At 48.8% G+C, this 13,568-nt stretch overlaps 1 protein-coding gene across 31 annotated transcripts in view; it reads right to left on the minus strand.

Annotated features, from left to right (window-relative positions):
* TCF7L2 (transcription factor 7 like 2) overlaps positions 1-3,173 on the minus strand; it is a 213,183-nt gene extending 210,010 nt beyond the window's left edge. For 30 of the 31 annotated variants that reach the window (XM_064373871.1, XM_064373857.1, XM_064373870.1 and 27 more), the window contains exons 1-3: positions 2,471-3,173; positions 2,142-2,208; positions 1,814-1,938 (exon numbers count right to left, since the gene is read on the minus strand). In XM_064373871.1, coding sequence (XP_064229941.1) covers positions 1,814-1,938; positions 2,142-2,208; positions 2,471-2,659 — 381 coding nt within the window. In that variant the 5' untranslated portion in view covers positions 2,660-3,173. The remainder of the gene's footprint in view (positions 1-1,813; positions 1,939-2,141; positions 2,209-2,470) is intronic. The other variant, XM_064373861.1, reaches the window with a different exon arrangement.
* Positions 3,174-13,568: the final 10,395 nt, after the last annotated feature.

The following is a 13,568-nucleotide window of genomic DNA, read 5'->3' on the forward strand; positions in this document are numbered from 1 at the left end:
AACGGTCCCGTTTAAGATGCCCCACGAGCTCCCAAGAAAAATACAAAGTAAGCGGACTGTGCCTCCCCTACAGCTGCAAGCCCAGAGCGCGGCCCCTGCAGCCTGGTGGAGCTGGCCTTGCAGGAGGGGGTCGGGCCGAACCGCTCTCCCAGCTTCCCAAGCATGCCTGGGCGCCGGGCAGGGGGGAATAATTATTTCTCTTCCCTAGCCATAAAAAATGACCAGTCTAGCATGCCCTTGCCATTTTGCCAGGGCCCAAAAAAACAAGTCAAACCTGATAGTTAATATTTTAATGCTTAAAAACACTTGTAGATCTGATCGACTCCCGTCCGGCAAGCCCTCGGCCATTAGCACCGAATCCACGGCTGCTGAACAGTGGGTGCATTATTTCAAATTGCTATCTAGAGTTACCGAAAAAGAAAAAACAAAAGTCGTATGTGTAAATAAGGGGTATGGGGACCAAACCGGAGAAGGTGTAAAATGACAATCCCGGGAAGCCGGGCACAAACGCGTCTTGCGTCCAGAGATTCGTAATCCAGGCTTCTTAGAAGAGGGAGGGAGGGATGAGGAGGAGGGGGTTCAGGGTGAGGGCAGGGGGCAGAGGCCAGTGGGGGAGGGGATGAGCCGTCTTAACAAATGTCAGGGTTGGGCGCAGGACGGACGCTGCAGGAAGCGCCCCCGGAGCCCGGCACCCCGCGCTGCCCTAGGGCCCCCAAAGTTGGCTGGCCGGCGATAGTCGACCCACTCCCTAGAAGGAGAGGCACCCCGCCTCCCTCGGCCCCTGCACCTCCTTGAGTCCGCACACCCTGGTCTCTGGCCCCCCTAGGGCCCACGAAGGGCCTACACGGAAGCTGGCGAGCGCAGACCCCGCCATACAACCTAAGGCGCCAAAATTCCCTAGAAATACACAAGTCTGCTCCGAGGAGGCCATCTGGCTGCACACAAACCCAGAACCCGGGCCGCAGGGGCCTCCCCGCCCCGCTCTGCCCCGCTGCCCCGCGCGGCCCAGGAGAGCCCGCAGCCAGCGCACCGGGCAGCCGAGCCCGCCACGGCGCCCAGGGCGCTCGCGGCCCTGCGGGTTGCCAAAGAAAAGGGCTCCTCAGAGCCCCCAAGTTTGCGGTGGGACCAATCTGGGAAGTGTGACCTTCCAGGGGAAGGAGGAAGGCGGGCCGAGAGCCCGCGATAGCCACTAGAAAGCTAAGTACACAGTTGCCCGTAAGAGAAAGCCGAGGCGTCTCTCCAGGGCCCCCGGCTCTGCGCGCTCGCCAGTTCTCAAGTCCAACGCCTGGAGGAAACCCACTCTCTACCCCGCGCGTCGGGCGCAGCAGAGTCACTCAGGGCCCGCAGCGGCAGCCAAGGGGTTAACCGGGGAAAGCCCAAGACGCCACAGAAGAGGGAAGGAAGAGAAGGAGAGAGAGGGAGAGAGAGCAAAGAAAGAGCCACACAGTCATCTTCCCAGGGTGAAGAAACAACCACCGCCACCAAAGGGGGAGGGGGAACCAGAGCGCAAAAGAAAAGTTCTTCGGATCCCCCCACACACACACACAACAAAGCCCTGCTTGGACAGAGAGGTCTCCCCAACATCACGAGGCAGCAAACTGAAAGCAAGAACGTGGCGAAGTGCAAACAAATCCAGTCCACAAAAGGCAGAAAAGTTTGGAGAGTTTCGGGCCGCCTGGGCCACGAGCGGGGGAGGGGAGGGAGGGAGAAGAGGAGGCGGGGAGGGGGAGGCGGGGAGGGGGCAGGGCAGGGGCCGCATGCAGGGCCCGGCGGGCGGCGCGGGCGGGCGGGGGCCGGGCGCGGAGGCACTTACGGTTCGGGCGGTGGGCGAGAGCGATCCGTTGGGGAGGTAGGGGCTCGTCAGGTCGGGGATCATGATGAAGGGGTAGCCGGGATACGGTGGCCCCTTAAAGAGCCCTCCATCTTGCCTCTTGGCCGCTAACATGGCGGGGCGGCGAGGGGACGGCGGCGGCCGCGCGGAGCGGGAGAGAGCGAGGAGAAACTTTTTAGAAAGTGCCCCGAGGGGCCGGGCGCCCCGGCCGGGCCGGCGCGGAGCCGGGCCGAGCGGGGCGCGGGGCCGGGGCGCGCGGGGTGGGCGGCCGGTCCGGGGGGCGGCTGTGGGGCGCGCGGGGCGTACTCACCTTCTTCCAAACTTTCCCGGGATTTATCTCGGAAACTTTCGGAGCGAGGCGGAGGCCGTCTTTCCGCCTTCCCGGAGGGGTGCAGGTGGGGAGGGCGAGGGGCAAACGCCACGCAGAGGGGGGAGAAGGGGGAGAAAAAGAATCGGCGAGGTCGGGGTGGGGGGGTAGAAAAAACAGGGTTACAAGTTTTTGCAATGGTGGCACCGCACGCACACGCCGCCCGCCGGGCCCCGCCGCCGCCCCCAGCCCCGATTTCTCCCCTTTCAGCAACATTTGCCAAGCCCAGGAAACAGATAAAAAACCCCACCAGCCCGAGGGGCTTTTCCTACCTCGGAATCGGAGGAGCTGTTTTGATTCGTTTCTGATTCATTGACTAGAGACGATTTGACATCAGCTAAATCCCTCTCTGCCGAGGAGTTTTCGGAGCTCTTCTCCTCCTGTTCGCCCTCGTCTTTGAAGGAAATCAGTTCGTCGTTGGCGCCTAGGTCATCCCCTCCACCGCCGTTCAGCTGCGGCATTTTTTTTCACCCACCAGCAGCAATTTTGGAAGAAAAATGAAGGAGGAAGAAAACCAAAAAAAAATCACCCCCAAAAAGTTTTGCCCCCCCCAAAAAAAAATTTGCAAGAAAAAGACGAGTCCAAGGTGAACTTTTTTTTCTGCTTGGGGGTCTTTTTCTCCTGGGGAGGGGAAAAGAGGGAGGAGGGGAGGGGAAGGGGGGGAGATCTTCTGCACGCGTGAGTTTGGGTTTCTTTTTTCTCTCGTTCCCAAGGATCCGATCAATGTGCAAAAAAATAATAAATAAAAAAGGGGGGTTAAAAAAAAAACAACAACAACAAGAAGTCAGATATAAAGAGCAAAGGGGGGGGAAGCCGAAGATACAGGAGGTGCTCGTGCCGCTCGGATTTGAGTGAGTTGAAGTTAGACTGAGAGCTTTTCAGTTCAAAGGCGGCGCTGATTGACAGATAGAAAAAGGGGGATCGAAATCCGGAGGAACGGAGTAGTCTGGGAGCGGAGATTATTGACAGGGCGAGAGGAACACACTGCCTTAATGAGATGCCGGAGGGCGGGGCCGGCCTGGTGACGTGTGCATAAATAAACAGCCCGGGTGGGCGGGGCGGGGGCGGCTAACAATGATCCTTTCGGGCGCCGGGAGAGGGAGGAGGGAAAGGAGGAGGAGGAGAGGGGCGGAGAAGCAGGGGGGAGACGGAGGGAGGAGTGTGCAGGGGGAGCGGCCTGCGCGGAGTGTGTGCGAGCCCGGGATTCTGGGCGAGGGTGCAGGGACTCGCTCCGGGAGGGGGCGGTTTCAGAAAGACAATGCGGGGTGGGAGAGGAGGAGAAGGGGGTGGCGACCAAGTCAGGAATCCGAGCCGAGGAAGGCGGAAGGAAAGCCCACTTGAGGGGCGGGGATGGGGAGAGGCCCAGAAAAAGTGCACTTTAGAAATATTAGAAATAAGTCTTAAGAGAGGGGAAAAGGAAGAGTAGAATTGTGAGAAAGTGGTGGCTGGGGGCGGGGTTTAGGGGGGTGCTTGGTGGTTAATTCAGCAGGAGAATCAGCCACCCTTGGGCGGCATGCGACAGAGGTGGTCAAAAGGAAAAATCAACCCTCCACTTTCAGAGAGCTTGGAGAAATGAAGGGGCTGGTCAAAGTTCCTGGTCATCTACAATGAAAGAAACTATTAACCCATGAGGCCTTCTTCCTCCCTTTTTTGTTTATTAGTAGTGAATCATTTCATGAAATGTTAAGTCCCACTAGGACAAATATGCCAAAATGACCTTTTATCCAAAAAACAAATACTAAATGTCAGAGACATTAAAAGTATCCTTAAGGAAAAAATATAGGATTCTTTTACATGTAGAGTGGTGTTTTAGTGGGTTTGTTTTGTTTTGTTTTTTTTTTAACTGACGTTGGAGCTGGTAGGATATGAGCTAGAGTCAAAGTCCTTTTTGACTTCGGAGGTGAAAAGTTTGGGCGTTAACACCGCCAGGGAAAAATAAAACTGAAAGTTCACCGGGCCCCTGGGATCAGTTGGGCTGCAGTTTTTTTCGAAGGGGGTCTGAAATGAAATCCCCGAAAGACTGACCAAATAATCGAGATGTAGGTGGCTGTGGCAGGAAATTGCTAACCAAACCAATGCTAGGAGACCTCCGGGAGAAGATGGGAAACCTGGGGCTTGAGGCAGGTATTTGTTGACTTTTAGTTACTAGAGGAGGAGCAGACTGATTTGCTACCAAATGGGGAATGGGATTATGTTAAAGAGGAAAGGCCCGGCTCCCAAAACAGTGTTGCTGGGTGATACAAGCAAGAAGATTCATTTTTGTAGATATCCGGTAAGAGGTAGACTGGACACTACAACATGAAAAAGAAAAAAGAAAAAAATCAGTAGGATTTAGCAAATTGCCTCTCAGGAGCAGTATTAATCTAGAGTCCAGAATGTAATCCCACCCTTTCCTGGAAAAGCTCACCTGCACTTCAGCTGGCCCATCAGCACCGAGATTTCCAAAAGAAAGCAAATTTGCCATGTAATATTTGAGAGTTTGGGGTTTCAGCAAAACTGTTTTATAGGCTAAGGTCTCAGAAAGAAGACTACTAAAAATAATGATACCGAGATTGACAAGGCCAATGAATTCCCCTGCACTGGAAAAAAATCACAACCACATTTGCACACTAAAGAATAAGATGCAGGCAAAATAAAAATGGGTTGGGGGGGAGGCAGAGGAGAATCACTGTAACTCCCAACTTTAATATTAATCAGAATATCAGAAGTAGAGTGAGAAGGAGCCTGAAAAGAAGTAAAACAAATGTGTACATTTAATCAGACAGGATTGCATAGGATACAAAGCACAGGGCTAATTAGTCTCAGCAGGTAGGACTAACCTTCAGACTTCATAAATAAATAAGGCGGGCGCAGTGTCTAAGAGGGAGAGTGGAGACAGAAAGGGGATTATTTCAAGACACCAAGTAAAAATATGAAGAATGAAATGCTTCACTGTTAAATCCATGTACAAATGGATTTAACAGTTTCCTTTTTTAGGTCTTTTACTTGGTTGCCTTTAGATTTACACATTTAGCGAAATAACCATAGCTTTATACACTTGCTAATTGTCACCTGTATACTTGATGTGCCTGAGTCTGTCTATATGCAGCGTAGACTTTCCCAAGGCTCATTTTAGGGGCTTATTTACTGAAACTGGAACACATTTATAGGAACTCAGTGTTACGGCAATTTCTTTGTCCTGTGTGGTAGTTTTTTGGCTTTTTTTTTTTTTTTTTAATCTAACTCTGCTCTGAAATAAGTTGGATAATGAGGTCTTCTATGTCCTTTATAGTACTACCTGTATAAGAAAATCTCATGAATATACTGAATTAAAATTTTAAAGACTGTTCTTATTGATTTTACTATACTGGCCTGCATTTTTATCATATGTAAATACCAAGGGCTTTCTTCCGATGATGAATAACTTCACCCATTTTGGCGTATCCTTATTTTTCTCATCCAAAGGGAACTCTCTTGAATCCTTCCTTCCTTAAATCTCTGATTTAATTAAGCGATTAAAAAGTTTTTCTGTGATGGTGCATGTCCCACATTTAATTTCCTTGCTTGGTGCCGTAGAAAGGCTTGAGTAGACCAGCAAGATCTCAGAGGGGCCACATCCCTGATGCTCTCGGGGTCCCTCAGGTGATGCCTGAACTGAGGAGGGGGAGGGGTGGCAGAACTGGAGCTTCAGTTGCCAAGCAGCAAGGTATTGAAAAATACCTTGAATACTATTTGAAAAAAGGCAGGTTGGCCCACAATGTGGATGTGTAATTTATAGCTTTAGTGGGAAATTTTAAACAACAGTTGACTTGGGTCCAAGTGCTGAGGCCACTTCTCTCTGTGGATACTGATGATTCCTGGTTTATAGGACCAAGAGTTCTGCCCAAATGACAGAGATTCGAAAAACACAGGAAACCAGACCAGTTCTGACGTTAGCCTGAGCCAAGAGATTTTGCTGCCTTAGACTCTGCATGTTGGGAGGTGGGTGGGATGAGTGGGGGAGCTGTGCCCTCATCCCTTGGAGTCCAGTTTGGTCTCTGCATGTTGTGGGGGGAGGGCAGAGAGAAGCTGGGCCCTTACACCTTGGAGTCCATTCCTGGCGCCGGTTCGGGTCCTGAACTGTAAGTAGCTGTCCCTCGGCCTCCCTGACTTCCACCTCGCCCTCTTCATCCACTGCCCTCTCTGCTGCATCTCTTCTGTTTTCTCCTCTCCTTCAGTCCTCCCTTGATTAAATCTTTCTCTTTGGATTCATGTTGATACCTTAAAACTTAAGTGAGTAGGTTACCTCTTCCAGGGGTGCTTCCTTGTTCATCCCTATCAATGAGCATGAAAAGGAGATTCTGGTTTACACAAATCACCTTTTAGGTGTTGATTCCCCATGGGGGAGCTATGGTGAAGCGTTAAGTGCCCAGTGAAATACAGGAATGTGCTGGACAGGGACTGTAGAAATAGGCTGGCCACAGGCGGTGTCTCCCGAGGCCCCTTCGCCTTGTCTCACCTGGTGCATGAGTTGGTTGGAATGGACTTTTTAAAATTGCCTGTGAATAGTGAAAGACTCCATCATTTCACCCGACGCCCCAGTTATGGCTCAGAGATTCACGCACACCAGCAAAGAAAACAAACCATACTGAAAGCTTGATTCTGGAATTTGAGAAAAACAAGGCTAGTCTGTCAAATTTACCCAAAGTGGGGAATACATGTTGACAACAACCATAATCAGCTCCCCCAATCCCTCGGCAAGATTCTACTAAGTTATCCTTGACAGTGATATGTACATGTGTGGGTGTGTGTATTTGTGTTCCTGTGTGATTTTTCTTTAAAGATCTGGGTTCCAAGATGGATGATCTGTTACCCGCTGTGTTGGGCTTATCTATGCCGGGAGTGTGCTGAGGGAAGCCAAAAAAAGAATCTGAAAACATAAGGAAGCTATAAAATGGGGAAATGTTTAGAAGCCAAAGTCCTGATTCCACTGTGAGATTTTCTGTTTGCTTTTTGTTCTGCGTGGGTGATGGTTCCTTATTTGGACCTTGAGGAAAGCTACTCCCTTAGCCAACATAGGAACGTTAAAAATTGGACACCCAAGAGTTTTCAAATTTAGCAAGAGGAAGGGTTAGGCAAAAGCGCCCACTTCACAAGCATCCTCTATCCCCCTCAATGACTCCGTGAAGGGACTTGGAAAGACACACACTCTCTTCCCTTGAAACCCTGAGGAACACTCTTCTGTTTTGACATTTTTCTGACGTACCTAGCTTGATCACCTTGCTTCAGCTAATAACAGGTCTGGGTAATAAAGTGACAATAATACCTGATGATCCGAGGGTTAATGGGGAGATGTATGCATCTGTATAGGGTTTCATCACCTGCTTTCGTGAGCCGATTACCACTGCTATAGGCATTTGTGACAGGAACAGCTTTCTGAAAGACATCAGTCCTCCATAAATACACTTTTCTTATTGACAAGATGTCTTTTAACCCTAATAGTAATGGAAGAAGGCCAATAAATGAAACATTTATTGCATAACTTGCCTTATTTTGGGGTGGTGTACAATTCCTTTCTAGCTGTCTCTAGAAGATTTTTTCAGCCTAATTTGCTCCCTAGAAATTTCGCTCGCTACAGTTATTCGTCTATGACGTTTTATTGCCTGAAGCCAAGTCTGCATAAGAACTTTCTTAAGATATACTTATCCTAATGCCAAGCTACAGCAACTGGGCTGCTTTATGCTGAATTATTTGTGCTACCCTGATATACAGGGCAGAGACTTCCCAATAGTTATTGCCATAGGGTAGGTCTAAATGTTTCTGAGAAGGGGAAAAGAGGCAGGAAAAGGTGAAAAAAGTTTCATCTAGGTTGATTTGTAGAAGTCTTTAGAATTAATAATTGGGTATGTATTTAACATATTAAAATGCCCGAGGTTTTCTTTTGTTTCCTCTTTTTTAAATGGCTTCGATGACCCCACCCTGTCTTACAGAGCATCTTTGCCCACTCAAACCCATTGCTGTGTTCAAAAATGTCACAGATACCAAAGCACCTTCCACTAAAACATGGGCACCTTAAAATAAGGCAGAGACTATGTTCCCCGGCATTGAGCAATCTCACAACTGCTTATGTCTGTTCAAGCGACAGACCAGGTGAAATTTCAGGAGAGAAGGATGCCATTGTTCCCCCTTGAAATTCATCTCGGTGTGGGGGGACACACCTGCTTCTGGCCAGAAGCAATATGGGATGGGAGGAGGTGAAAGATCCAGGAGATTCCCAGGTCCATAGTGTGAAGATTTCAGGCTTGGTCCCCATTAGGAATCCACAGCAGCATCAGCCCCAATCTGTCTTGAGAAAAGACTAATCTATGTTGATGGAATCAGTTGAGACTGGATTAGAATCAGCAACTCAGTCTCCTCCCTTGCAAAATCCTAAATGTTTCTGCGTATTCCAAATTCCAGATTGGTATGAGTGGATTAGGTTTCCTAACAAAACACTCATTTGGATGGGGAAGGGGAAGAAGTTTCAATGAATGAGTTCCAGGATCTGGAGTGAGTTAAGATCTCAGTATAGACAACAACATGCGGCACGAGGTTTAGCAACGAGAGATGTGTCCAGTGGACTGTCATGTCATCTTTAGCAAACACCGGTTCTTGGTAGCTGGAGGGCGTGCTGTACATACCTAGAGCAGGAAGCGGAGCATTAATCATTATTAAAGGTTCCAGGATGCTGAGAGCGAGAGGTTATAATAACCCCCAAACTCCATAAGAAACATGGGAGCCCCTCCCAGCACCCCACCTATGGAGACGTGGTATTTCTCTTTGCCTGTGTCCCCACACACTGAATTTCTAACAACTTCACACACTGTTGGAAATCCTCCCCGTGCTTTTTAAGGGTGGCCAAGGTTCCTGATGGTCTGTTGTCAGCATAGGGATGCAGTTTCCTTGTTCTCATCCTGCAAAGGGCTCTGCTTCCAAAGAAACCTAAGTCTTAGGCCAGAAAGAACCCGAAGAGGCCTCCCGGGCCCCACCACTTCCCATTCTCCTTCCAATCAATGTACTTTAGGGACTGGAGGCCTCGTAAGTGATGGCATCTATATGTCTATGAGATCCTCTTGGCCCTGCCAGGCCCTGCCACCCACCCTAACGACAAAGGTGATGACTCTACCTGGAAGCCAGATGGAACATTTTCTTAGGGAAGGATCTGATTTTAATGTCTTTCTTTCTTCTTTGAAGGCACCTCACACACCCCTTTATACAAGGAGCATCTTTTTTTTTTGAGACAGAGTCTCTCATCGTCGCCTAGGCTGGAGTGCAGTGGCGTGATCTCGGCTCACTGCAACCTGCGCCTCCTGTGTTCAAGTGATTCTTCTGCCTCAACCTCCCAAGAAGCTGGCACTATAGGCACAATGCCACCACACCTGGCTAATTTTTTGTATTTTTAGCAGAGAACGGGTTTCACCATATTGGCCAGGCTGGGGTTGAACTCCTGACTTTGTGATCCGCCCACCTTGGCGGCCCAAAATGCTGGGATTACAGGCATGAGCCACTGCACCTGCCCACAAGAAACATCTTTCTAACGTGATCTTCTGGATGATCATGCTATATTATTGCTGGTTACAAAAAAAAAAAAAAGCATGTACTGTAGACTTCTCTTTTTTATGTAATTATTCATTAAAAATATTTGGGAGGCCGAGGCAGGCGGATCACTTGAGGTCAGCCTGGCCAACATGGTGAAACCCTGTCTCTACTGAAACATACAAAAATGAACAGGGCGTGGTGGCGGGCACCTGTAATACTAGCCCCTCAGGAGACTGAGGCAAGAGAGTCACTTGAATTCAGAAGGCAGAGGTTGCAGTGAGCTGAGATTGCGCCACTGCACTCCAGCCTGGGTGACAGAGTGAGTCTGTCTCAAAAAAAAATTAAAAAATAAAAATAGGCCAAGCGCGGTGGCTCACGCCTGTAATCCCAGCACTTTGGGAGGCCGAGGCTGGTGGATCACGAGGTCGAGAGCTCAAGACCATCCTGGTCAACACGGTGAAACCCTGTCTCTACTAAAAATACAAAAAATTAGCCGGGCGTGGTGGCGTGTGCCTGTAATCCCAGCTACTCAGGAGGCTGAGGCAGGAGAATTGCCTGAACCCAGGAGGCGGAGGTTGCAGTGAGCCGAGATCACGTCATTGCACTCCAGCCTGGGTAACAAGAGCGAAACTCCGTCTCAAAAAAAAAAAAAAAATTTGGAGACATTTGCTTCAAAATGTCAACAGCACTTTTTTCCCCTAGATAATAGAATTTAGGGTAATTTTTACTTTCATTTTCTTTTGTTTGTTTGGTTGGTTTATTTATTTATTTACTTTTGAGACAGATTCTTGCTCTGTCGCCCAGGCTGCAGTACAGTGGCACAATTCTAGTTCACTACAGCCTTGAACTCCTGAACACAAGCAATCCTCCCATTTTAGCTTACCAAGTAGTTGGGTCTACAGACATGCACCATCACATCGACTAACTTTTTTTATTTTTATGTATTTATCTATTTATTTGAGACAGAGTCTCACACTGTCGCCCAGGCTGGAGTGCAATGTCATGAACTTGGCTCACTGGAACCTCTGCCTCTCGGGTTCAAGTGATTTTCTTGCCTCAGCCTCCCGAGTAGCTGGGATTACAGGCACGTGCCACCATGCCTGGCTAATTTTTTGTATTTTTAGTAGAGACGGGGTTTCACCATGTTGGACAGACTGGTCTTGAACTCCTGACTTCAGGTGATCTGCCCGCCTTGGCCTCCCAAAGTGCTGGAATTACAGGCATAAGCCAGCGTGCCTGCCCATATTTTTAATTTTTATTTTATTTTAAGACGAGGTTTCGCTCTGTCACCAGGCTGGAGTGCAGTGGCGCAATCTCAGCTCACTGCAACCTCCACCTCCCAGGTTCAAGCAATTCTCCTGCCTCAGCTAGGACTACAGGTGCCCGCCACCATGTCCAGCTAATTTTTGTATTTTTAGTAAAGATGGGGTTTTACCATGTTGGCCAGTATGGTCTTGATCTCCTGACCTCGTGATCTGCCCGCCTTGGCCTCCCAAAGTGCTGGGATTACAGGTGTGAGCCACTGTACCCGGCCTTTATTTTTAGAGACACTCTGGATATGTTAGCCAAGCTGGTCTCAAACTCAAGCAATCCTCCCACCTTAGCCTCCCAAAGCCTGGGATTACAGATGTGAGCCAGTGCACCCAGCCTTTGCTTCCATTTTCATACTTTCCTATGTTGTCTTTTTTTTATTATTATTGTTTTACAACTAGGCATGGATTATTTGTGCCATCAGAATGGAAGTAATGCTCTATTTCGAGAAATAAATGCTTGAACTTTCTTCCTCTTCTCTTATATCCATACCTCTCACACAAGTTGGGGACATTTTAAGGTAGCCATCAACAATGTACCTGATATATAATTTTAAACCTCTGTCAATTTTACTCTCATGCTTGAATTCAAAGCATGTGGATGACAAAATATTTAATTTCACTCCTTCAATTTAAAAATAAATGATGGGCCAGGTGCAGTGGTTCCCGCCTGTAATCCCAGCACTTTGGTAAGCCAAGGCAGGTGTATCAATTGAGGTCAGGAGTTCGAGACCAGCCTGGCCAACATGGTGAAACCCTATCTCTACTAAAAATTCAAAAATCAGGCTGGTATGGTGGCAGGTGCCTATAATACCAGCTACTCAGGAGGCTGAGGGAGTAGAATCGCTTGAGCCTGGGAGGTGGAGGTTGCGGTGAGCCAAGATCGCACCCCGACACCCTAGCCTGAGAGACAGAGCAAGACTGTCTTAAAAAAAAAAAAAAAAACTATAAAACAATTTTTAGGGCCGGGCGCGGTGGCTCACGGCTGTAATCCCAGCACTTTGGGAGGCCGAGGCTGGTGGATCACGAGGTCAAGAGATCGAGACCATCCTGGTCAACATGGTGAAACCCCGTCTCTACTAAAAATACAAAAAATTAGCTGGGCATGGTGGCGCTTGCCTGTAATCCCAGCTACTCAGGAGGCTGAGGCAGGAGAATTGCCTGAACCCAGGAGGCGGAGGTTGCGGTGAGCCGAGATCGCGCCATTGCACTCCAGCCTGGGTAACAAGAGCGAAACTCCGTCTCAAAAAAAAAAAAAAAAAAACAACAACAACAATTTTTAAAAAATATGAACCCCACTTATCCAAATGTGCTTGGAGACCTGCATGCAGGTTTCACAACAGCAGCATCTTCTGTCCTATAAGGGGATTGACAGAGTTGGATATTTGCCCCTCCCAAGTCTCAGGTTGAATTGTAATCTGCAATGCTGGAGATGGGCCTGGTGGGAGGTGTTTGGATCATGAGGGCAGATCCCTCATGGCTTGGTGCTGTCTTTGTTATAGTGAGTAAGATCTGGTCATCAAAATGTGTGTGGCAACTGAGTGCAGTGGTTCACGCCTGTAATCTCAGTACTTTGGGAGGCTGAGGCGGGTGGATCATCTGAGGTCAGGAGTTCAAGACCAGGCTGACTAACATGGTGAAACCCCATCTGTACTAAATACAAAAAAAATTAGCCAGCATGGTGGTGCATGCCTGTAATCCGAGCTACTTGGGAGGCTGAGACAAGAGAATCATTTGTACCTGGGAGGCAGAGGTTGCAGTGAGCCAAGATCGCGCCATTGCACTCCAGCCTGGGCAACAAGAGTGAAACTCCGTCTCAAAAAAGAAAAAAAACCATGTGGCACCCCTCTCCCATTCACTCTCTTCGCTTGCTCTTGCTTTCACCATTTAACATGGCTGCTTCCCCTTTGCCTTCCACCATAATCATCAAAAGCTCCCTGCAACCTCTCCGGAAACCAGGCAATGTCAGCGCTGTGCTTCCAATTCCTGAAGAACTGTGAGCCAACCAAGCCCCTTTTCTTTATAAATTACCCAGTCTCAGGAATCTCCTTACCGCAGTCCAAGAACGGCCTAACACAGGGATTATCCTTCCAAAAAGCCCTTCCCTATAGATTGTCCCACTTGCTGCTTAAAACACCTTATAGAGAGAACAAATATAATCACCCCCATTTTACAGGAGAAGAAACTGAGGCTCCAAGAGATCCAGGGTGGCCCAGTGGCCCATAGCTGGTAAGTGGCCAGGCCAGGACCGGAATGCAGTTTTCCTGTCTCCCAGTCTAGATCTTTTTTTTGCTCCTGGATTCCGGTCAACCTGATGACAGACTCATCCTCACGATTTTTCTGTGACACCCTAGGAGTATAAAGGGGATCTTGGCAAAACATAAATAGATTTCTTTAAAGCGAAACTCACACCTGGCTACACTGTGAAGTTAACATTTGTCCATCCATTCCTCCCCTTCTTAGGCTTCTTCTGGGATCTCCAGAGCTCTCCCCGAACTGTGCCCCTTCCTCAGCTCCCCACCCC

This window comes from Aotus nancymaae, unplaced genomic scaffold (assembly GCF_030222135.1).
Source record: "Aotus nancymaae isolate 86718 unplaced genomic scaffold, 86718_ANA_hifiasm-v0.15.2.pri h1tg000010l, whole genome shotgun sequence".
In the NCBI taxonomy this organism is placed as follows: domain Eukaryota; kingdom Metazoa; phylum Chordata; class Mammalia; order Primates; family Aotidae; genus Aotus; species Aotus nancymaae.